The following is a 25026-nucleotide window of genomic DNA, read 5'->3' on the forward strand; positions in this document are numbered from 1 at the left end:
GTCGGGTTTTTTGGCAAAAAAGCAAAATTTCTACTCAGTCCTTTCGACTGTGGTTCAGTTAGAGAAAATAAGGGTGAGAATCGCTGCGTGTTCAGCCCCTTCCTTAGCCATTTATGTGGCTAAATAGAGAATAAACTGTCGCTAACTGTGATCTGCCAATGAACTGCACCCGCTGGGGGGGAGGAAAGAGGCTCAACCCACTTCTCCCTGCCCGCAGGAAGGTTCCCCTCCGCAGGCCCGGCCACAGCTTCCCCATCGGTTCTCCACTCAGGAAACTGCTCGAGAAGGGAAGGGGCAGCAGCAGGAACGTGACTGGCGTGTTTTCCGTACGCCTGCCATTCTTGCTCGTAATTGGCTTTTTGTCTCTAATCCCAGAAGCGGGATTGATAAAATCAATCTGCAAAATTTAAAATAAATAAAAAGAGGGCAGTGTTATAGCCCATGGGGGAGAAGGGGAGGGAGAGACTTCGATCTGTTCAATTGGTGCAATGTCTAGTGTCAGAGGCTCCCAATGCAGGAAGGAGGTTATAGATGTGCTCGTGAAGCATCTAATGATACACAGGACCCTCTGCTCTGGCTGTGGCTCTCCCAGCCACGACCCAGGCACACACAGTGCTCGGCAGCACCGAGCCTGCGCCCAGGGTTGCAGTTTCACAGCTCGGTAATCAGACCCGGCTGGAGCCTGGCGTTTCTGCCTCGTGAAGAATTCCACAATTCGAGTTTAATTTTGTTTTGAATGAAAACAATGTAAAAATTGCCTGTGGAAAAAAAGTGTCAGGCCTCTTGATAGGGGGCAGTTGGTAAAACAAAAGGTTTTATTTTGACTTGGAGAGATTTTTAAGGAAAAATTCACATTTTGTATAATACAAAAATATTCCCAAGTGAAAAATATGTTTTCTACTCTGAAAACTCACAGGTTTTTTCTTCCTAAGTTATTCCCTTTCCCTGGGCCCTGTCAGAAGCGATGCTTTCAGAGTCAGAATCCCAGAATCAATGAGGTTGGAAGAGCCCTCTGGGCTCATCGAGTCCAACCATTGCCCTGACACCACCATGGCAACTAGACCAGGGCACTAAGGGCCATGTCCAGGCTTTTCTTAAACCCCTCCAGAGATGGTGACTCCACCACCTCCCTGGGCAGCCCCTTCCAATGGCTAATGACCCTTGCTGAGAAGAAATGCTTCCTAATGTCCAACCTGACCCTCCCCTGGCCAAGCTCTAGCACTGTTTTGACCCTGTTAATCAGCCAATTTTTATATTACCTTGTTGCTTAAGACTTGAGAGCGTGTAATGACCCCTGTGCAGTCAGGATCAGGTGTATTTTCATGCTTACATTTTGACATCAGTCCAGTCACACCACACATCCATCGCAATCAACTGCAGTTCAAACCTCCAGGTTTTTAGACTGGCTTTCTTATTTTGAAAACAAGGGTAATTTTAATGCTGAATGTCACATCTGGAAAATATTTGCATAGTTTTCTTGTTCTCTCAATCAAAGAGCTGCATGGAAAGGGTTTTATCAGAGTGGCTCACACGTATTCTTTTTTAATCTCTTTTAGGGATTATGTTTTTTCCTCTGATGCATCCAAACAGATCCTTCAAGTGATGAAAAAGGTAAGGAGAAAACTTGAAAAGAACAAAACTGCTGGAAGGGTGAGATGGATAGCCCTGGATAGCCCTGGACAGTTGTAGCATGCAGCTCTGGGACAGGAGCTCAGGTGAACGAGCGATGCCGTTTCAAAACTGTCCTTTAAGAGTGGGCAAAGAGTTTAACAACAAGTAAAAGATTGTTGCAAGGGACAGATCTGAAGTTTGTAAATAATAAGATCTTCAGGAACCTGGTGCCAACAGTAATAATTCTACCAGAAATTCTAATAGGAAAGTGGGAGAAGGGCTAATTAAAAAAAAAACAGAAAAGCTTTCTTTGCAGCACTGGCAGCTGTACATCAGCAACATGAGCCTGAATAGTAACGCTGACCAGACACAAGTGGAAGTAACCAATCTCCTTTCCAAGGGAGGTCAACCATCAAAAGAAAATAGACAACACCAACTGCGACCAGGAAATAACTCTGTTGGTTTTAATATTTTCATGGATTATTTGCAATGTAGGTGAGAGAATTGGGTTTCCTTTTTAAAAAAATGTAACAGTTGGATGTTACCACATTGGTGTACTTTAAGCCCTGTGAGACATCTTAACATCCTCCTGCCTTGTCTTTCTGCTTAAAGGCGTGAAAACTGAGCCACCTATTTAGCAAAGTGCTTGGCATCACCAAGGTGAGGGTATTTGAGCTCTCGTACAGGCTCAGCTTTCATTTCAGTAGGCCTGATTCTGGTCTTAGGGGAGCAACAAGGACTATCTGTTGCAGTCTGACAGGCAGAAACCGAGCCTGTGCATGCATGAGAGAGCAGAATCAAACCCACCAAAACTACATTTGGCTCTTGGTTTCCGGCTGCCACCTGTACAAACCCCTGATTTATCCATTTCCCCTCAGCTCAAAGGGAAAAAAAATGAAATGAGAATGAAAAAGCCAGAAAACAACCCCCCCAAACAGCCCCTAGGGGCTGTCTGTTCGATTCAAGGCTTTGATCCTCTATTTGCACAGAAAGGAAGACATGTAGCTGCTGACTCCCATCGCACGGGGCCACGGGGTTCTGTAAAGCATCAACAGACAGGACTGGTTTGGACACGGATTGCATACCTGCTGCCCTCCTTCTGGAGGGCTCTCTATGTACCACGAGAATAACCCCTGCCGACCCCAGGAGTTCACAAAAGGGACCCGTGCCAGGACAGAACCCCGCTAGCTGCAGTCCAGCGAGCGCCTCGGATGACTCGCGTAGAACTTGAGGTCAGCCTGAACTTCCAAGCATCTTCAAGACAGTTCCTGGATAACGGGGACTTCCGAGCGTTGGCTGGGACAAACAGCTTTTTTTTGTCATTTATTTCCAAGAGGACAGTGAGGGAACAAGACGAGACTCTTGGTCAAGGAGCTGTAACGCAGGACACAGCCCAGACATTAGAGCAGCAAAGCCAGGGCTGACACAGCGCAAGAGCATCTGTCCCCGTTGTTATGCACGTGCTGCTCCAGGCATGCAGGGGCATTTTCTAGGAACTGATGCTTTCTTCTGTCCTCCAAGCACGACAGAAGCTGGGGGCCTGCGGTGCAAAGGGTGCTCTTTAAAAAGGAGGTATAAACTGTAATGAATTTATTGGAACACAGGGTTGTTTCATCAGGGGATGTGATGGAGGAAAGGAAGGGTTCAAGCTTTGAGAAGCAGATTTGGGTGAGAACAGGCACCTTTTCACTCTTTTGAACACTGTAAATAATAATAATTAAAAAAAAAAGACCAAATGGCCGCCCTCCCCTGTCCCTCCCTCCCAATCCCACGGCTTGCCTTCACATCATGCTCTTCCTGTACTGAGACTGTGAGCTCTGTTTGGGTTTTGAGTCCGACTGCTGCAGTTCAAACTGTTTGTACAGGTCCCTCAACTCTTTGATCTCCTGCAGCACCCTCTTGGCTTGGCTCCAGGTGGAGGAAGCCTCCCCCAGCAACCTCTCAGATTCCTGCAGGATCCTTTCAGAGTCCGACTTGGAAGATGATGAGGAAGAAGAGGTGGTGGTGGTGGTGCTGGTGTTGGAATCCTTGGTCTTTCTCTTGCTTTCCCCGTAGCCCTTCACCTCTGTCAGCAGTTCCTGAGTTTTTTCCAGTTTCAGTGCAACCAGTTCTTGTATCCGGGAGAGCTGCTCTGGTTCTGCTGAGGCAAACTGAGCCTCCAGCCCCCTCCTCAGCATCGCCCGGTGCGTGGAAGAGTCCCGTCGAGACAGAATTTCTTCCATGGAGGCACATTTATTCTTTTCTGAGTGCGAGAGCTTTTTGGGGACCTGTGGAGTGTACATGGTCCCTTTGTCAAAGGAGTCATTGCGCTGCCCGGATCTGTCCCATGAGGTCACCTCCCGTCGCGGGAGGCTCCCTGTCCGGCCTTTCTCCGACGACTTGACATTCTCTGAATCCGACCGGCGCCGGCCAGCAGCGAGATGTGCCACTGACTTATCCAGATCCACACGGAAACTCTCCTCGCAGGTGCCGTGATCCTCTGGAGAGGCGTCTTCCTCCTGGATCAGGTCGAGTGTCAGCATGCCATCAGAGGTTGAGGTAGATGCCTGAAGAAAAGACAAAGAGCTGTGTTGTCACAGGAACAGGCATGGCTGCACACTGCTTCTGAGTGTCCCTTACGCTGCAGATATGCATCACCTGCACCGGGATGCAAAGATGGACAAGTGTGACCTAGTGAGAGAGCCCCAGATACGCTGGGTTGCGATGGTCTACAAGAACGGAGGACTAGATCTGATGACACAGGACAGCCCTGGGTCTTATGACAATTTTCAGTTCAGGCCAGAGCACAAACACCAGGTTTTCTTGCATTTATTTATACATGAAATAGTTACAAGGGAATTTTACCTCAACAGGTGTCTGGAGTTTGTTATACGTACCACAGCCATCAAGTGTCCTCGAGTCGGAGGGCGTCGGGAGTGCTGTATTTTTGCTCTGTCGCGTGTTGGGTGGGCGAGGTAGCTGTCCTCTTCGACAGTAACCTGAAGTGGTGACAAAAGCTAGTGAGCGTAGGAAATACGAGCCATTCCTTGGTTCTGTAGCTGTAATCAGCCAGGTGGGACTCGCTGATCTATGTGCTTACGAGGATGCACAGGAGGAGATTTGCCAGCAGGGAACGGGGTGTGGGAATCCAGCCTTAGGAGAGTCTTAGAGTGTTGCCCTAGTCTCTCCCCTCTGTGCCTGGATGGGATCAGATCTACTTAAGTCATTCCTGACAATTAACTGTTGAATCTGTTTGTAAAGCTTTCAGTGACAGACTCTCCTTGAAGCAATCTATACCATTGTTTGCTGTGCTGCTTTCTGCTCTACAGCTTTTCCTACGGTCTGACCTTTGTTTTCCTTCGCTACAGGGTTTTGTGTTGCCATCCAAGAGAACAAACAGCACCCCAGCAGTGGGCCGCCTGTACTGCGGTGAGTTCAATGTGGATGAGATAGACCTGAGACAGATCTAAACTGAAGAATAGTTGTCATGAAGCATTAATGTGAGGCAACACTGAAATGCTCTTTCAGACTGCAGCCCTCGTAGTGAGGGGCACGGCCTTCTCGAGGTAGTTACCACTCACGCTGGAATAAACTATGTGGGAATGCTCATACTGATCTAAACCTGGCCCCTGTCAGCTCAGCTCGGGGTGTAAGTGATGAACTGGTGTTGCTTTGTTCTTTTTTCTAGTAGAAGCTGCTTTGCATAGTTGTGGTAGTTACTTTGGGAGTTCCATGCAGCAGCAATGCTGCCACTTTGGAAGCTGTAGGAGCTACATTAGCTACACTTCACGTGGACACGTTCTCAAGTAGGCAGGGCTATACTGGTCCAGGGTTCTCCTGTTGCTGTCCCACAGTGCCCTGATGCCTCCTCTCTCTGGTTGTCCCTTCTTTTTTCACTAAATGGAGAGCCTGACTTGTCTTGATAGAAATATACATGCCACACAGTGCTGGGAAGGTAGATTTAAACATTCCTGGTTTGACCCTTGAACAGCAGGAAAGGATCTGCGAAGTTTAACTGCCCAGTAAGTGCCCTTCCTTCAGCCAAAGCAGTGGAAATGGGCCTGTCACTTGGAGATGGTGACTGGGAGGGGAGGAGTAGGCGGGATGAAGATGGACTCAGGTGGGCTGACAGATGGTGCCGCACTATTCGGGTGCTCTGAGGATAGCGTGGGACTATATTCGTTTCCAGTTAATGCCTTAATTCAGTCCCACTACTTAAAGCTCCTTTGCAAACACGAGCACGCTCAAGATTAAAGTTGAGACAACGGAGCCTGGGTGCAGCCCTCAGAGTCCTGCTCACCTCATCTAAGATGCGATTTTTAGCACGTGTGATTGCAGAGTTGAGGGCATTAATCCAGGACTCTTTCTCTTCTGGACTCACAGCCAGGAAGATCAGATTTGGTGCCTACAAAAGAGGGAATTCAGGTCAGTGCCAGTGACTAAACTCATACAGAGATGCTTTCACGCTGTCCCTGCCCACAGAAAAGCTACACGGCCTTTACAGCTGGCTTGCCTTAGTGGGGAAATGCAAAGCAGACCTGATCCTCCAGCCCTGCAAAACGGCCCTGCTCTGCCACACACTGTGCTGCCCTCTCTGCTTCTTGGCAGCCCCTTGCAAAGCCGACCATGGTTCCTCACAGTTCCTCCTTTTCAAACCAAAAGCTGTGTGCCATATTTACTTCCCTCGTGGCTGCAGTTCCTCCTCTTCCCCCTCTCTGCCTTCCCACACACCATCCTAGATTTTGCCCTCATCAAACGGTGACGCAGCCTTTCTGGGCATCTGCTGCTCACATGCCGTTTATCTGTTGCCACCTCAGACTTTGACAGAGTCTGTTAGACAAGCAGCTACAGTAGGTACCCACAGAAGGAACCGGATTTTCCATACTTTGATATGTCAGATGCACACTGAGGGCAGAGCTGCTCTGAAAATATGGCGTGTGTAGGGGATCCAGTATCCTTAGGATGTTTTTTTAAGTAAGATACTCAGTAGAAATGAGTTTTGTTCAATTCTTGCCATTGCTCAGGGCACTTGGGGACAGTGCAGCCGCTTTCCATTCTCCCCTTCTCTTCCCTTTTCTCATTCCATGGTGTTATACAAAGTGTGGGGTGGGCAGGCTTGGTCTGCTGAAACAAGTCAGATAAACAGTGTAAATCCAGCTCACGTGTGGCTGTGGGTGGGTGCATCTGTGCCAGAGACAGCTTGCCGCTAGAGCCTGCCTCTCTTTTAGCAGCGGCAACCGAGACCTCAGGGAAAGTCCTGCCCCTAGGCAGCAGTGCCCCCATTCTGGCACTTTTTAGCTTTCCTCTGGGCAGAAAGTACTCCTGGGACAAATTCCCTCCAGCTCTTTTGGTGCTGCCCAAACCTGGGCAGCAAACCCAAGGACCATGAGCATCCCTCCCTTCCCTGCGTCCCCCTGCGAATTAACAAGTGCAGTCAGCTAAACCACAGCTGCCAGGAGTGGCGGCAGTAGAGTGGCTTGTCCTTGCTCCTGGCAAATGTTCTGGTACCTTCCTTCCCCAAAGCCAGAACACTCTCAGGTGAACGGATCCAGAGCGAAGTGCTTGGTCATATTTACTTAATACACCAGAGGCCCGAGTCCTCTCCCAGCAGAAACACTGCTGCTCTCTCCATCTCTCACTGTCACTATTGGTCCTGACGTGGTCAATTCATTCATATATTTTAAACCACAAGACACAATCTGGACTCCTGCACAGCTCAGGCTACCCAGTTTCACCCCCCAATTACTGTGACGAGCCTTCAAGCCTGGAGCAGGTAACTGAGAGGCAGCCCGGCCTGCACCAAGAGCTAACGGCTTTCTCGGGCTGACCACGTGCTCGAGAGCGAAGCGTACCGTGTTCCCAGGCTGTCTGGAGTGGGCGAGGGTAAATTTGCTGTGGTTCTTTTTGCTTCTGCTTTTGGACTTCCTGAGCTCTTCACACTTCTCATAATCACTCAGGTCAAACATTTCCTGTATGTTTTTTTCATCTTTTACCTGCAAAACAAAAATAAAATCACCGCCTTGCAGCTGTCAGACGGAGAGGCAGGAACAGGGCTGCTGCTCCAAGCCAGCGGGGTGCCTGGCTGGCGCTGCTGCCAGTTTGACCATACAGACTGTGCTGGAGCCTCTGGGGTGTTCTGTGGTCACTGAAACGCTGCGCAAGAGTCTTCCACCTTAAGACACAAGTGCAGTTAATAGCACTATTAGCTGGGGAGTGCTACACTTGGCTTTGGGGGGGAGAAGCGGAGATTTTCAACATGATAATTTTGACTCGAGCCTTTTCTGGAATGAGGGGGACATATTTAGAAGGACAACTTGAAAGTCAGAGCCTCCTGGGTTAATTCCTGCTTTGCAATGCATTCCTTTGGGACTTACCTGCCTCTCCCAGCCCCAAAGTTACTGGGGCTGGGCTGAACTGATAGGCAGGTGTGATCAGACACGGTGTTTATGCTTGTAACTCATTGCTCAAAATGAGTAGGATTTCCTCCAGCAGCAAGAAGAAGACCCTGTCTGCTAGGAGGAGGTTCATGCGGAGGCAGGAGATGCTGGGAGGAGGTGGGCTTTAATCTGCTGACTAAAAGGGGCAATCATATTAGCGCTTGTTGCTTTTCTGGAGACAGCATAACAAAAGTCTGAGGGATAAAGATTAGCACTTCCTATTTTTAACCTGGTGGTATTGCTGAAGCCTGTGCTGACAGCTGATCGGGGGGGTGGATGAAGCACAGCCAGTCCCAGATTATTGACACGCCGTGTGTGCTGCTCTCCCCCGCTGCTGAGCCTCATCCCTTGTGAAGGGGCCATGGGCAGAATTCACCCAGGCACCAGTGGCTGCCCAGAGCGTGGGGTTGGTTTTGGTGAGTGCTTGTGGGGTGGCTGGCCAGGTCCCAGCCAGGGCTTTCATGGAAGGTTTCAAGAAGGAAGAGAGTGCTAGGGCTTGGTCTTCTCTGACATCGGCACTTCTTGGTTGTCCTGTAGAGAGCCATTGAGCGGCCACTTGGCAGCTTTTATAAGATCTCACTTTTTCCAGGTCTCATCCCCAACACCTTCTGCATTAGCCGTGGTGTGACAGGCACACAGCTAGAGATAAATACCGCAGAGGCTTCAGTTAAAGGTGTGACTTGCAGAGGGCTGCAGCACGGGGAGGAAAGGCTTGTACCCAGCCTTGGTAGTACAATGAGGCCATAAAGTGAATGGGGCTGGAATTCAGTCAGTTGAAGGTGGCTTTGTTCTGCCTTGGTGGTGGGAAGAGGTCTCAGCATCAGCCTGAAATGGGCTCCGTTGGGGTAACGCAGTGGCAGTGGTTTCATGGGGATGGAAGGACAGCAGTCTTGTCTCACAGGGGCATTGCCAACCGATTTGCCCCCTCTCTCCCACACTGAGATATGCAGGCAGAGGAGTAAGCAGCAGAGCAAAATAACAGAGCATTCGGTGTGTAAACATTGAAACTAGAGAGAAGGAAGGTGAAAGGCAAACTTCAAAAGTACCCGGCGGCTCTTTTGTCCTTTGTGGGAGGCTACTGAGGCCAAAGAGGGAGGTGGTGGGCATGAATTACAGAACAGAGCAACCTCAGGGGCAGGAGAGGGTGAGTGCTCAGAGGCTGAGGACAGTCCTGCAGCCCATCCTCTGTAAAAAAAAGAAAAAAGCAACCCCTAAAGACCCACAAAACTGCTGGAACCACGTGGCCAGCGAAGCCTGAGTCCTAGTCACCTATGTCGACAGAAAGTGGGTGACAAACCTGGAGGGTGTCCACCCTCCTCCACGTTTTTGTAGATGAGGGTGGTTTTTGGATCCCACTGCTTTCACCAGCCTTTCTTAAGGTCTCCCACACTGTAGTTTGAGGCTGAGAGGAATCAGGGAGCGTTTGGCTTAATGTGCTGGGAAGGAGAGGCCTGCATGGTTGATTTTGGCAAAATCATTCCTAGCTGGGAGGTGGCCAGCAGGTCTTTCCTTCCTCACAGCTGCTGAGGGCCTGGCGTGCAGCGAGCTGACGGATCTCAGAGCCTCATGGGCAGGTAGGTCCTGCACTTCTTGCCCTGCAGGGAAACTCTGGATAAATAAATCCCAGCAGTTGCTGCCATGGCTCTCTGCTGGCTTTGCTATCTGGATTGTGCCTGCTCTAGGCAGACACAATTTATCTTCCTGGGGTTCAGCCTGGCTCCTCCCCATGCTCCCAGAAATGCTTCCACACTCCAAGTAGGACAGGCAAGGGGAGGGAAACTGAGGCACAGAGAAGGAACCCGAGGTGTCCCCCATCACCTAGGACAAAGCCAGGTCCCTACAGCAGGGTACATTAGACCCTGGAGCCATTAGACCAGACAGTCCCCACACCCCCCATGGCAGCTGCCTCTGCTCGGGGTGTAGCTACACTACAGACAGGCCACACAGCCACGGGCTAATCTGGGCCTGCAGTCAGCGGGAGCTGTGCTGAGGCTGACATTGCTGGCGCGTCGCTGAAGTTCAAGGAGGGGAGCAGCATTCCTCGCACGCCTCGCCCCCACAGCTGCTGCCCCAGCGGGGTCAGCCCGAAGGGACGCCAGCCACGACGGCACTCCCTGCGCCTGCGGGACGTGGCCATCCTGTGGGCTTGTAGTGGGTCAGAACATCAGCCATGGGACCCAAAGTCTATTCTCTCAAAGGCTTGTAGGGCTTATTCCGAGCCTTGCAGCTAGTCCTGCTTCCAAAGGTCTGTTTTCTGCTGCATGAATGCTCCTTCGCAGCATCCTGGCGAGAGGAGGATCCCTAATGTGGTTTAAATTAACTGCCCCTTGGGTGTCTTGATGGAGATTTAAAATTTCCTCCCTCATCAAGTTGTCACCTGCTCCAAACCTCCTTGATTCAGATCAGGGCTGTGTTTTGGGGCCAAACCAGGAGCGAAGCAGACGGGCAGTCGCTCAGTCACCAGGCAAAATTCTGCGGTTTTGCTTAGATTTGTTTGATGATTTGCTCGAGCAGTTCCCTGTTGAGCTGTGACACGCTCCAAGCAAATGCGGAAGGTACAGAAAATCACAAGACACCCAGTGTAACGTATCCACGAGACATTCGAGGGGTTATAATGTGGCTCAGGGTGTAACAAGAAACCTACAGATTCTCAGTGAAGCTGAATGTCCAAACATGGGCAGTCTCGGGGACGGCATCAGCCAGCGTGTTCCCCTCTCAAGCTGAGATGAAGGTTTCACTTCCTCAAGCTGAGCAGCTCTACCATCGAGCAAGGGACAGAAATTTCTGCACAGCTGGACTAAAATCAGGCTGTCGCTAAGATGGGAATCCACGTGTGTGTGCCACACAGCTCTGGCAGTGCGGGGAAGCAGCACGGGTGAGGGGGCTGGCAGGTGGCAAGGGAGACCTGAGTTTGATGGCCCGTCCTGTCCCTGGCTCCTTGTTCTTCTCAGTTCCCCGGCTGCACACGGGAGGTAACCGTGTGGTTCTGGTCTGCAAGGGAACTATGAGAAACACAGGGAGCACTGGGAGGGTTTCAGGTATTACAGTAAGACCTGCAAAATGCTGTGGACACGGGGTAAAATGGCCTGTGCACAGTGGGACACTGCAGCTGGGCCACTTTTTCCTTCTCTAGTACCTGTTGAAGTGCACGTGTGGAGAGAAGACAGAAGATAGTTTGTGCAGTCACCGGTGCAGCAGAGACACAGGTCTCTCAGAATTGGCTGGCTCCTGAAGAGCACCCTGTGCTGGAACCAGCTCTTACGCATCCCGGCGCTGCACCCTAATCCCAAGGCCTTGCTGCCCCATCTCACAAGCCACCTCCTGCAGGGAACGGGAGTGACGCTGTGTGTCGTTTCTGCCTCTCTGGTCGTGCAGGATGGTGCCACTGAGAGAGAACTGACACTTTGCTGAAACGTTTCACCTTGCTTTGCAAAGCGTAGGACAGAGCTTGGCCGAGCAGGAGAAGGAAGGTGGGAGAGAAAAGGACGGCTTAAAAGAGAAGAGCAGGAGAGGTGTGGAAGGGGCAGCAGGTCCCAGCCACGCAGTCACAGACTATTCTTGTGTAGCTGGAAGCCAAGGGCTTGCACACCCGACTGACAGCGCTGCCCCTGTCTGTGAACACGTCTGTAACTGCACAGCTCTGGTTAACCCCTTGTGCACGCTGAACGCAGTGGACACCAACGTACTCTCTGCACCTCCCAACCGCAGACGAGACACAGGCAGAAAACGTGGCCACCCCGTACCCAGAGGTACCCACCAAGCACAAACGCACACCATGAAGTGCCCTCACAGTACCAAGCACATGCACAGAAACACCCCAAGTACTTTACAGGCTCCATCACACGCTTGAACCATGTATGTGGACTCTAGACACTACTTCGGATGTGTACACACACACACGCACACACCCCTTCCAGGCAGAGGGTTGTGCAGCGTTTGGTGGTGCTGTAACAAACGAGGAGCGAGAGCAGACTACTTTTCAAGTGCTCTTGTGCTAATTGAGTCGATGCTTTTGGTAGCAAACAAGCAAAGGCTTAAGGAAGCCCCGAGAAGCATTTCCTCATTAACATCTCGTCATCCCAGGGTCCGTTCATGCTGTCTGGACAGCCCTGGGCTTCCTGACGGGAAGTGGTAGGAGCCCAGCTGTGTCTGTGTTAGCCTGACGGCTATTCCCAAGTGCAAAGCAATAACAAAGCTGTGCTAGAAACAAGAGAACAATTACCAGAAACTTGCAGGAGGGGAGGGAACCGGTGTGGAGGAGAGCGAGGGGAAAGAATGCAGAAGTGATACTAAGGAGGTATTCTTGTGCTTAGCAGAGCTCAGCTCACTTGAGCCCATCTTGTCTTGCGTGTCTCTGCCCTGAATGCTTTTTTTGGCTGATGACCAAATGCTAAATAATGAAGGGGGTTTTTGCATAGGTTCACAGAGTTCGGCTTGCAGCAGGGGTACAGATTGCTGTGCAGGCTCGGAGCTCCTGGCTGAGCGAGGTCTGTAAGCCCCAGCTACCAGTTTGGTGCACAGCTGGAAGAGCAAAAGGCTCTAGGTGTTAGAGCAGGCTTCACAGCTTCCCAAGGCTGATGCCCTACTGAAAGAAAATCACTCAAAAGCCCTGTTTGCATTTTTCAGGTACATCAGCTGGTCTGATAAAATATATTTCCTCTTCTTAGAGACTTGGTTTCTGCCAGGGAGAAAGCCCAGGCTTCTCTCAGGTATTCACATCTTCTCCTAACAAGATAAATAAATCAGGGCTAGTCTCTAACCTGCAAGCCCAGGTCCTGCATAGGCAACTGCAACAGCCCAGAGATTCCCAGCAGGTATCGCTGTGGATACTGGGGGGATTTCGGTAGTCTGACTCTGCCCGTGGGAGTTAGCCCATCCATTCAGAGCTCCCAGAAATCAGCCTGGTGCTCAGCTCCGAGCAGTTGTACTGCTCTTTGTGCACCATCATTACCTGTCTGGAGCTGACATCTGTCCCAAGGGACCCCACAGTGTGTGACACACAATTCCCCCTTCCGAGGCACCTTGTGCCTTGGGGAGATGAGTATTATTAGCCCTGCTTTCCAGATGGAGAAATTCAGGCAAAAGTGAATAAATGTCTGGTTTGAATTCATTTAGTGAGTGTGTGGCAGGACTGAGGACAGCATCCAGGAGTCCTGGTGCTTAACCCCTTCCTCTGTGGTGCTCTGAGCTGACAGGGTCCTGCTTTACCCGCTCAACAACCCACCTTCTGTTCTAGAGCAGCCGCTGAGCTTAAGAGGAGCTGACAAGAAACACCAAGGTTAATATGAGAGTTAACTCGTAAGCTCCATCCACCGAATCCACGTTGCTCCAGTGGCTTTGATGGAGCAAAAATAATTTATAGCAGAGGAGGCCTTTGATCTTTTGTGGAAACAGACAATCGAGCCTCCTCTCCCATTGCTGCAGAAATTGGGCTGAGGTTCAACCTGTCAAGTGGCCGTTTCCACTAGAGTTTTCTGTTCACATCTCCTCAGGGTCTCCACTATTTGATTCTCTCTCTGGCTGCATCCAGTGCCTGCCCCATCAGCCACCCCGGCCGTGGCAGGGATTCAGCAGCGGAGGGACCTTTCTCCAGAGCAGTGAAGAGCCTCTCACACACCTCATCAGCGCAACCCAGCAGTGGCTCCATTTTCTCCACTGGGCATAATCTGATGTGTGAAAAAACAAAAGAGGCTCCGTCCTGTTCTGCTTGGCAAATCCCAATTTATTAAGCTATTTGCGGGAGCTGCAGGCACCTGCTGCCGGGAAAGTGAGTGTGCAGGGGGATCCAGAGCTCTGAAACACGCGGTAAGACCGGTGGGACAGGAGGGAGTGCTGGCTACGGGCCTCCCCAGGGCAGATCTCAGAACTGGTTGGTGTGTGGAGGCCTGGCTTTGCTAAGGTCCAGTCAGTACCAAAAACCCGCGCCGTGCGTTAAAAGACCCATCTGTCTTTGAACAGAAAGTCTTGGAAACACACAAGCGACAGGCAGCCACCCCAAACGCGTGCCCTCTGTCCTTACACGCGTGCACACACGTGCTCACCCAGCGTACACGTGCCAGGTGGCACCTCGTGTATTGAGATGCCCGGAGATGCCAGACCCGGTGACACAGGCGCATTCCTCGTCCCCGCAGGCACACGGAGTCACTCCAGCGCACACGCAGGCAGCCAGATGTTACCTCTGTAACCACATCTCTACACAACCACAGATTCTTCCATATAAAGACATAGGCAGTCGCTGCTGCCTGTTATTTATGGCCTTTCACACACACATTCGTACACGTAGAGCCACAGTGCTGCTTCAGTTGCACACGCACTAGTTTTTTTCCCCATAAAACAATCCACACGTGCTCCCTGAAACAAACACAAGTGCTCCTTGGTCAGAACTGGCACCCGCGTGGCCCCTCAGTCAGCCTTGTCCCTGTTCTGGGCTCAGAGCACACAGGTATTGGGGAGGCAGCTACCTGGATGTGTTTGGGAGGGAGGGAGGGATAGAAAGGAATCTTTTTCCTGCACATCTTCACTGGTGGTGGTTCCTGTGTGGCTACATTCTCCTTGCTCAGGCTTTCCTGCTCCTTAGCCAAGTAGAGCCTTTTGCTGTCAGTTTATTCTCCAGGGTTCAACCAGTTGAGGTACCACAAGAGACACAACCACCCACCCGGCAGCGCTGGGTGTGGGGACACCCCAGTGGCACCACAGCCAGTGGCAGGCCAGCTGGTGACTTCAGGGTGGCCAGGATTTGGGAAAACACTCTTGTTTTCCCAGGCAAGATCCAGAGTCTTTCCCATCAAAGGGAGGGTTCGCACACTGCTTAAAGGAGTGTGTTGTGCCACACAGCACGGCTTTGCTGTCCCAGACAGCCGCTGTGCAGGTCTGGGCTGCAGACGGAGGGTCTGGGAGGATCCTTTGAACGGGGCAGCCCCTCCAGCCCTGGAGCAGTGTGCCAGCGTGGAGCCCAGCCGAGCTGCCCTCCCCTGTGAGCACTCCCCGTAGGAGCGCAGGCACCACAGCCTATCTGTAGCGGGTACTTTTAGGCTGCTCAGGGCTTATGTGCGCTGAGTAGCTCTCTGGAAGTGCCCTTTCTCTCAAAGTTTCTCCCTCTACCCACCCAAATGACTCCTTCCCCCACAGAATGGTGCTGAGAGGGACCCTGAAAAGTTCCTGTGTCTGTCTCCAAGTCCCCCCCAAACCACATGCCCAACCTCCCTGCTAACTCAGCTGTGAAGTACAGCATTCCTCAGTCCCGTTGCTGATACTGCGCCTTCACACCTGCTTGAAGGACCGTGCAGCATCCTGCTAACACCTTAAAGCACCTGCCCAGCCTGCAGTGAGTTTACCATCACAGAGCTGCCTAGTCCAGCCTGTTCCCAATGCCTTCCCAGCAGTTCCAACTGTGTCAGCACAGCTGAGGCAGTCTGATCTGAGCAGGCAGCTCCCCTCTCATTTGGACTTGGTCATGGCTACTTCTCTTCCAGGTCCAGGCTCACGAAGTACAAGCTCCAGTTCGATCCCAGTTAGCTGGGCTTGAGCATATGTTTCTGCTCAAGCACGTGCTGCCTTGAATCGGGCCCCAGTACAGAAGAGCCATTGACCCAGAGTGGGAGAACATGAGGCAGCAGGTAAAATCCTCCCAGCCATGTAATCTGTCTGTCTAGCAGGTTCTAAACTCTGATCTGTGGCCCCAGAAGTATGTGAGCTGCTTGTAAGAGTCAGGCAAGACAAGCAGGCCTGCTGTTGAGAAATACACGCTCTACAGTCTGTGTTACTACTGGGACACGTGGAAGGACCACAAATGAAAGGAGATTCGTACCACTTGCTGTGTACCTCTCACATCCATCTTCCCATCTAATTTTTCCCATCCATAAACGTATCTCTAGGTTCATTGTAGGTTTAGTGTCTCATTACTAGTGTTGTCTGTAGTCTCTGATCTTTCTCTTCTTCTGTCTCTTTACCTGAGCATTTCTAAGGCACCGACCCCCCAGCCTGCACACAACATTTATTCCCCACACCCGCGTCTCTCCCCAGTTCTGGAGCAGCCAAGAGCTCAATGGGAGCGAGCTGTGAAATGCCAACACATGGCAAAGCACGACCTGGGCTTTCAGTCTGCTTTTAGGCTATTTCTGTGTTCTAATAACCCCTGATCCATCTGCACTTCGCCATGCCCCGTGATTCAATTAGTCTCTAAATCAAATTATGCTTGGCGCTCTGGACCCTATTATCTCTCCAGATCCTAAACTGGTAAAGCTGGGCCAGCTCACCACGCGTCTGAACCACAGACCGCCCTGCAATGCCCATCAGAGGCAACCTCCGCTTACGGGGGGAAACCCACCGAGACCCCGATCCGTATTTTTACCCCAAATGCCCTGTCCTAACACCAGCCTGACCCCAAAGAGCCCCTGTGGGTACAACTCACTGGTGCTAGCGGTGAGTTTTTAAAGGGTAAGCAGAGGGAGGAGTGCTGTTGCCTGGGGATTTCTTCCTGATGAATTTATCAAGACAAAAACTAAGAGGGGGGGGAGGCTGTGCAAGGACAGCCGGATCCCAGCCTGCCAGAGCCTGCCACGCTCAGCCTGACAGTCACATCCAATTAAGTCTAATATAAACACTACATTAAACCCCAAACCCCAGCCCATGCGGAGCAGGGACGAGGGGGAGAAGAGGGGGGCACGTTTTTCAACAAGGTGTTGAATCCGTGGTTAGATTTCCCCGTTGTCCTCTTGCGGGGTGGTTCAGGGGGAAAAAAATACGAGAGACAAGGGACCTGTAAATGGATTGATTCCAGTTGGGAGGCCACAGCTTTTTCCAAACAGAGCAGAGCAGCAGCGGGGAACAAGACCACTGTCGAACTTAACGACAGGGGACAGGCACAGAAGGAAGCTGGCGTTGCCGTTCCACCGCGGTGGAGAGAAGGGTGAGGGGTTTAACTCCCGCTGAGTGAATCCTTTCATGTGTCCAGTGCTGGGAAAATGTCTCCCAGCCAGAGCTGCCTGGGAGAGCCGCGGCTGGAGCTGACACCCCAGCCCAGGTTTCTCTGGTGCCGACTCGGGGAGAAGAGAAGCCCCCGAGAAACCTCCTGAACCCCGGCTGGCGCTGGAGGGGCGATGGCTGGGCAGGGGCGCTGGGGGAAGGCTGGGGCTGCTCCGTGTGCTTTTCATATGCAAAGGGGAGGAAAGGGGGATGGGAAAGGAAAATGAAAGCGATCCTACCTCCTTCTCCGAGATGTAAAGCTGATCTCCCTTCAAAACCACATAACGGTTTTTCCAGATTTCCCTAAAAATGCCTTTCCCGCAAAATTTCCGCACCCAGCCGACCTTCTCTGGCTGCACAGATTGCTGGTTTCCATCCTGTTGCCCCTAACACAAAGAGAGAGGGAAGAAAATGGGGGGAAATGGTATTATTCTTGGGTTTACACTCCTCTTCTCCCCCCCTCCCTCTTTGCCCAACTTTCGCCTCCCCCTCCCTCCGGCCCCTCTCTCCACCGAAGCTGGGACCGAGGTTCTTTGCTTGATTCAATCTACATAAATTTTCCTGCTGCAGACATGAAGCAACAACAATAATACCGAGGGGATGGTGCAAAAAGCGCAGGCAGGGTTTCACTCTGTGCATTATATAAGGAAGGCTGCTCTGTTCTATTCGCCTCATACAACGTGCATTTGCCGGTGGAAAGAGGAAGAGGAGGGTGTTGGGGAGATTTTAAACGAGCTGATTTTTTTAATTGCATCCTTGAGCCTTTTCTGAGCAATTAATCCTAGAGGTGAAGTCTCTGTCTGGGTTTATATTTAAGATTTCTTCATAGACAGCGATAAGGTCTCTGGGCGCAGCAGACGCACACATATGGCACGGAGAGCGACAGATAGATGGTGTCTCCGTATTTTATCGTTTCCTTGTGATCAAAAATGAAAACTGCCTGCCCACATCGCTTGGCGATGAGAGTCTGCGGGCGAATTCAGGAGGAAGGAGAGGCGCTGGGCAGCAGGAGAGACGGGTGCTGGGTTTGGTTTTGTTTTGGTCTGGTTGAGGTTTTATTTCGGGTGGAGGGAGCAGAGGCAAAGCAAACAACTGGGAATCAAAAGCCAAGCCCCCCTCCCCAAAACATCCGGGAGCCTCCCCCACCCCACCGTACCCCAAGGAAGAGCTGATTACCACTCACCCTTTTTGCAGAATTATTTTTTTTCATCATTCCTTGGTGCGCTGCGCTGGAGGGAGATGGGGGGGGGGATCAGAGAGGGGCTCCCGGCGGCCTCCTCTTGGGGAGAGCGTGGCTGGGAAATACACCGGGTACCTCCTCTGCCTGCCGCTCTGTCCTCACCCTTTGTAGATCACAGAAGCTCTCTAGTTACATGGAGGCCAGCCCGCCTCTGTAACACATCCTTAGCCGCACAGCGACAGCATCCCCCCCCACCAACCCGCACCACCACCACCATCACTGAGCTCTCGTGGGCTTGCACTGGGCTGGCCTGGGCTCCCGAGCTCCATCTATAGCCGTGCGCCTGTGACGTCTGGAGTTCACAATAAAGGGCGAATCGCAGCCCACGAGGGTTTTTCTTCTTTGTTTCTGACTCACGGGTGGTGTGAGGGTCTGGATGGGTGTGTGGCTGGGTGTGTGTCGAGGCTGGGGTCAGCGGGGGGGACGGGAGCAGACAGCACCTTGTCAGATGTCCCCCCGCGCCGTGTCCGAGCCACGTTGCTGGCGGTGTCACAGGTCACTGCAAAACTTCCTGGGAGACGGAAAAGTGGCCCGGTGGCACTGGGAGGGTTTTAAGCCAAGAAAGTGGCTGAGTGTTCAGAGGTATAAACAAAAGCACTCTGCAGAGAGGAGCGGGGAGGAGATTCCCTGGGGAGGGGGCCAGGGGAGAAGGGAGGGTCTGGTAGCAGGGACCTACACTGCAAAAAGAGAGTGAGATTCAGAGCGCAGCTTCCCACAAGGGAGGAGATGTTTGGCTCCTGAAAAAATACCCTTTTTCTGCTTATTTGGTCTCCCTCCTGTATGTCCTACAAGTGCACAACTGAGTGTGGGAATGAGGTCCCAGACTGGGTTTATAAGAGATGTGTAGAAAAGAGAGAAAAACAGAGAAAGGAGGAAGTAGTTCTGCTCAGAACTATGTGGATAAAAACCAGATTGATCAGTCATTGATCGATTGATCAGGTGCTTCCCTTACAGTGAAAACCTTCCACCCGACCTGTCTGGCTCACGCCCACAGCACCGATTACAGGCTGTGTTTTAACCCAAGTACTTTGGGATTAATGCGTCGAGAATCCTGATGATGTACTTGTGCTGTGAACGTCTTCTGAAACACTCTATGCTGGAAGCAGCAGCAGTGGTCGGGCGCTTGGGCTGGGGAGTATTTTCAGAGCTTTTGTGAGTGAGGGGCTGGTGGGTTTGTACCTTTCCTTTGTCAAATGCTGGCGTTTCTGTAGCGCTGTCCCGATGGTGTCACGAGCTGAATACCTGGGACAGTGCAACAAGTTATGTCTAAAATAAATCCACCCTCTACGATGCTTGGAGCAGGGATTGCCTTTTCCTTCTGGCCTGGGCAGCCCCGTACTCCGTGGGACCCAGAGCTTGGAGTTGCCATCTTTGTGCCTCAGTTTCCCCTTTTCTATCATGAGGATAATTGGGTTGGCAATTATAGTGTGGAGTTAAGAAGTGGCTAAATGCTTTAGCATCGCTTCCCTCATGCTCTTCAGTAAATCCAGCAATATCAGGTGCTGGCCTGTGGCACTGGGTTCGTGGGGACAGCGCAGCTTCTTCCTGCCACGTGGGGAAGAGCCACGGTGATGGCACATGTCCAGCGAGGGCTGCAGAGGCCCAGCAGTGACACTGAACTGGGACAGCTGGATTAGGGCACAGGGGCCACGCTGGAGAAGCGGATGAGGTGTGATGGCAGAGGGGCGGCGCTGAGCCACGCTCCCTGCAGCAGTAGGTGCCTGCCGAAAGCCCCCGGGGCAGCTTGCAGGGTCTCTCGCTGCACGACGGCGTGTGCCAATTTATTTAATAACATTTTGCCTCCCAACAGGACTTGGTATTCTTCACGTCCTGTTTTCAGGGGCCAGGTCCTACGGAGCACCCCGAGGTGGCTACAGGCCAATGCCAGATGGCACGATGCTGGTGGCAGCGGGAGAGCTCTGTCGTGCCCTTTGAATCAAGCCTCGTGCTGGTCAGGGCCCACTCTCTTCCCAAATGGCCTCATTGCAGCCCCTCCCACTCCCCCAGCAGCAGGTAATCAATTTATCCAGGCTTTGAAAAAATAAAAACCTTTCGACGCCATAAATCTCTGTGGCACTTCTAAGTCTGTTCTCGTCCTGGGGGCAGTGTGCAGGGCTCCGTGCTGGAAGGAGCCATCCCTTTCTCACACGAACCACAAAGGCGAGGAAATGCAATGGCCAAGCTGCGCTGGGGTGGCCAAGGAGGGTCTTCAGCCCCTTGGGAGCCCTCCGGGCGATGACCTGGATTTCCACGGGCACTGATGGCCCTTTGCACCGCTCCCCCAGCTGAGCTGGGCTCTCACGCTGTGCGAATCCCAGAATCCCAGAATCACTGAGGTTGGAAGAGCCCTCTGGGCTCATCGAGTCCAACCATTGCCCTGACACCACCATGGCAACTAGACCAGGGCACTAAGGGCCATGTCCAGTCTTGTCTTAAACCCCTCCAGAGATGGTGACTCCCCCACCTCCCTGGGCAGCCCCTTCCAATGGCTAATGACCCTTGCTGAGAAGAAATGCTTCCTAATGTCCAACCTGACCCTCCCCTGGCCAAGCTTGAGGCTGTGTCCTCTTGTCCTAGCGCTGGTTGTCTGGGAGAAGAGACCGACTCCCACCCCGCTCCAACCTCCCTTCAGGTAGTTGTAGACTGCACTAAGGTCACCTCTGAGCCTCCTCTTCTCCAGGCTAAACACCCCCAGCTCCCTCAGCCGTTCCTCGCAGGTCAGACCCTCCAGACCCTTCACCACCTTGGTTGCCCTCCTCTGGACTCGTTCATGAATGAACATCCCTGGCTGCTGCGCCTCGTGCCAGGGAAGTCGCCTTGTAACCACCCCGATAAAGCACCTGCACACACGTCCCAAGGAGGAATTTAGCTCCAGGTGAAACCCTCGGGCTGTTTTGGAATCACCAGGGGCTGAACAAGGCTGCAGGCAGCACTGAGACAGTGACTCACGGTTGTAGAGGATGTGACCAGTGATTCAGATCTGGAAACATCAACAATTTATATGGAAGGAAGGGAGATAGGAGGGAGTCCAGCTTCAATTTCCGTGCTTGAAACAGGCAGTCACACTCCCAGCAGTGGAACCGAGCCCCGGACGTTGCTCACACTGGATTCACTGGGCTGGGGAAGGGGCTGGGGGGGGTTGTGACCTCCCTGAGCCACGTTTGCACCGCTGAGGCACGGGAAGTTGTCTGTACGGCTGTGCAGCTCCCCCAGCCTGTCCCCATCCCCATCCCCGTCCCCATCCCAGCTCTGTCAAGCCCTGACTGTCCTGTGATTCGCATTCATGGTCACCACAGCACACGTGGCCTTGTGCCCACGGACGCAAACGGCCCCCGATGAAATCAGTGGATCTCACAAACCGGAATAGCTAATGGAAGAATTTAGTCTTTTATTAGCTGCTAATTAACTCAGTCCATAGCGTAACGACCTTTGTGTGGACTGTATTCTGGCATGATTTGTTTTCCCAGTTTGTATTTCCAGTAGCGATGTATTTTTTATTGTGGTTGCAGGATATATCACAAGTACCTAATAAATAACCCCGCAGGAAAAAGCAACTTGTGGCCCAGAGCTGGGAGCAACCACCTGGCCATGAGCAGGAAAGACAGAACCAGGAATGTTTAGTTTATAACGTTACAACGCTACGGTGATTCCTTCTTTGGTACTTTCTTGTGGTATCTCTAAGAGTCCATGTCAGGATGCTGTGGGCATCACCAAGCCCCCTCGGCCCCTGCTTGGTGCTGGACGTTGGGAGGTGCAGCCCAGCCTCTCCAACAGCCCCTGCCGTGCTCCAGGACCCCTCCGAGCTCGGCAACATGAAGAGAACCTCGCTCTAAAGTTATGTTTACGTCCTCCTGCTCACTGTCCTCAAACATCCTATTTGCTCTCTTCAGCCCTGATGTTGCAGTTCTGCTCCCCTGTCACGTGTTGATTCACAATAAACAGTTACCAAAATATCTTCTTGCTGCAAAAGCAGAGCAACAAACACTCGCAGTTTATTTATGTATTTAACACCCCTCTCCGCATAATTTTGCCTCTGGATATCAAGTGTGAAACTGCTGCTTAGGAGATGAATTGAGTTTAATTAGGACATGGGTTTTTTCTTGTCTCTGAAGATAATTCCAGCACTATTGTCTGGGAAAGATGCTTGATGGGAGAACTTACCCCTCTGGAAAGGACCAGGCCAGGGGAGTGCCGAAGTTTCCTGCAAGGGCCGTGACTCAGCTCTCCTCTTCTCTACAGGACTCTTGCAGGCTCTGGTGGCTCAGGTTGGCAGCAAGATCTGAGAGTCGCCTGCTGCAGAGTGACTCAAGGCTCTGCCCCATTCCCAACAACTTAAAATTTACTGTATGGGGCAGGGAGAGGGTGGGAAAGACAGGAGAGAGGGGTAGGCTCCTGTCTGTAGAAGCACTCAACAGGGATGTGATTCTGAGCAAGTCTGGCTGTGTCCGTCCTCATCAAGTACCTTAAATCCTACAGGGGCTTCCAGCGGGGCAGAACCAGAATCAGAGCCAGAGCTGGAGCTGGAGCTGGAGCTGGAACCTATCTCAGACCCATGGCTGGCAGGAGGAGATCTTAGACCTTCACAGAGTTTGAGCCAAGTTCATCTGGACATCAGGTTGGCTCAGGCCAGGTAGGAGCTAGGGTGTAGGCAAACCAATTTGGGCCACTGGGGATTTGGGGTCAAGGGCAAGGTTGAAGCTGAGCTGAGACAACAAGAGTTAGTGGAAGGGCCAGGAGCAGCCTCCAGACTCTCCTTTGGCAGGTCTTTAAAGCAGAGCATCCCCTCTCCCCTGACCCCGCAGCACTGCCCCTCTGATGTAAGTAGCCTCCATGTAACAGAGAAACAGGCCTTTATCTCCCTGCAGTTTATTGCAGTTAGAGACAGGTTTGGAATTTGGGGAGGGTTTCTGCCTTAAATGAAATGCCTCATCTATGTGTGTCTACTGGAATGTGTTTCCCTTTCTGCCATGACTTCCCTCCCAGAGGTCCAGTTTTATTTAACATCTCTAATTTAATGATGTGGCAGGGGGAGGAAACCGGCCTGCTAATGAAATTTGCCGAGAGCTAACAAACGGGCCAGCTCTGCAAACACAGCTCAGGACTGAAAAGCCAACACAGGAGGGGGAGGTCAGGAGCCAGAGTGGGATATAAGGTGGGCCTCGGCCTGGGAAATCGCAGGCTAATGAACCCAGGGCAGAAAGGGTCTGTGGGAAGATGGCAAACTGATAAGGCTGGAGTTCACCCCGGGCTTCACACCTTGTGCAGGGCTGGCTCCTCCTGCGGCGTGGGGGCAAGCGAGGTGGCAGCATTCACTGGAGCTAAAATATGAGCAGAGAGGGGAGGAGAGAAACCAACACAACATCTGCCTGGCTCTGTCAGCCAGCCGCAGCCTGAAAAACACGCATCTCCACAGGGTTTTTATGTGCTGACTTACCCCTCTGGGACTGCTCCAGCAACCCTGCCTCTGCAGAGGGTTTCAGCGGAGTGAAGAAGCCCCCGGGCCACAGCGATGCTGCCTTGGGACATGAGCCAGGTGCTGTGTCCTCAGCCCCACTCCCAGAGGGACACAGGTCTGCGTCTCTGCAGATCCTCACCACATCCCTCAGGTAGTGGCTGGAGGGATCTGCTCCCCGCCTGACGACGGCTGCCTGCTTTTCCCAGGGATTTAGGAGGTCATTTCATTTGATCTGGCTTGTTAATTCTGATTAGAGGCCACGTGTCAGAGATCTGGAAACTCACTCGCAGGTTTCTCAGCAGGACCTTCGCGTACCTGTGGGGACAGCAGGGGCAGTCGGGGGTCCTCAGGTGCTGCAGTGCTCCCGAGCACTCTGCTGTCCCCCACAAGGCTCCCCCAGGGACAAATTTACTGGGTAGAGCTAAGGGCACTCACCCCTCGTTAGGACCAGTATCACTGGTGATGGCCAGGGCCACTAACCAGCAGATCCCCACTTGGGTCACCACGTAGCAGATAAAACAATAACAAAATCCTTTATTTCTGAGCTGTCTTAAACTCCTTCAATTACAAAGAAAGGAAAAGCTGGAAACAAAAAGGATTTTTTATTTCACACCTCTCAAAATGTTTTGATATTTTCTACATGAAAAGTTCCTCGAGTTTTGATACTGAAAAAACGACAAAGCCTCCAACAACTCAGCAAAACATGTTTGCAGAGTGTTTCAACGCTCCCACACTTGCAGTTTTCTGTTGAAAAAGCAGCTTTGTTGCAAAAACTTCACTTAGCTGCAGCCTCACCCAGTTTCAGCATCACGCTGAAACCTTTCCCTGTAAACTATTATCATCACATCCTCCAACTTGCACTTTGTATTCCAGCTCTCGGCTACGGAAAACAGCAAGGGACATTCTTCCATCTGTATTCTCTTGTTATTCCTGCTCCTTGAACAGATTGAAGCTGTGGCCAAAAGAAGAAATTACAAGGCTCTTCCCCCTTTGCAAGGAGCCCAGCGATGGCCCAATAAATCTCCATCTGCAGAAGCATTAGTCACCCGTGCCAAGGAGAGAAGCGAGGGTCTGAATGACTGAGACTCTCCCATTTTGCCTCTGAGCGCAGGAACAATGCGAGCCGAGCCACAAAGAGCCGTGGCTCAGCGGAGTGATAAAGGAACCAGCCTCGCAGAGAGTCTTCCCACCTCCTACCAAGGGCCCTGCTGTTTCCTTTTCAGCTCAGGGATTTTTCCATGAGAAAATGCCCTGGGAAACTGATTCTTCAGTGTGGGGGGACTTTTGTTCAGCAAGCCCTAAACCAGAGACATCGGACGCCTTTCCTTCCAGATGGGAAA

General features: G+C 52.0%; 1 protein-coding gene across 1 annotated transcript; it reads right to left on the minus strand.

Moving 5' to 3' along the window:
* Positions 1 to 2051: 2051 nt before the first annotated feature.
* Positions 2052 to 18455, minus strand: PLEKHO1 (pleckstrin homology domain containing O1). The gene is made up of 6 exons (XM_068414883.1): positions 18175 to 18455; positions 17231 to 17377; positions 7443 to 7583; positions 5891 to 5995; positions 4488 to 4589; positions 2052 to 4157 (listed from the first exon to the last, which is right to left on the minus strand). The coding sequence occupies exons 1-6, from the start codon at positions 18202 to 18204 to the stop codon at positions 3393 to 3395; spliced, it is 1290 nt and encodes a 429-aa protein (XP_068270984.1). The 5' UTR covers positions 18205 to 18455; the 3' UTR covers positions 2052 to 3392.
* Positions 18456 to 25026: the final 6571 nt, after the last annotated feature.

This window comes from Nyctibius grandis, chromosome 17 (assembly GCF_013368605.1).
Source record: "Nyctibius grandis isolate bNycGra1 chromosome 17, bNycGra1.pri, whole genome shotgun sequence".
NCBI classification, from domain to species: domain Eukaryota; kingdom Metazoa; phylum Chordata; class Aves; order Nyctibiiformes; family Nyctibiidae; genus Nyctibius; species Nyctibius grandis.

Bases quoted from the DNA above. Each gene is read 5' to 3' on its own strand.
- PLEKHO1 (XM_068414883.1), bottom strand. From the start codon at position 18,204: ATGATGAAAAAAAATAATTCTGCAAAAAGG. The intron at 17,378-18,174 runs GTGAGTGGTAAT...TCTTTGTGTTAG, and splicing joins AAAATAATTCTGCAAAAAGG to GGGCAACAGGATGGAAACCA. The intron at 4,590-5,890 runs GTGAGCAGGACT...TCACCACTTCAG, and splicing joins AAAATCGCATCTTAGATGAG to GTTACTGTCGAAGAGGACAG.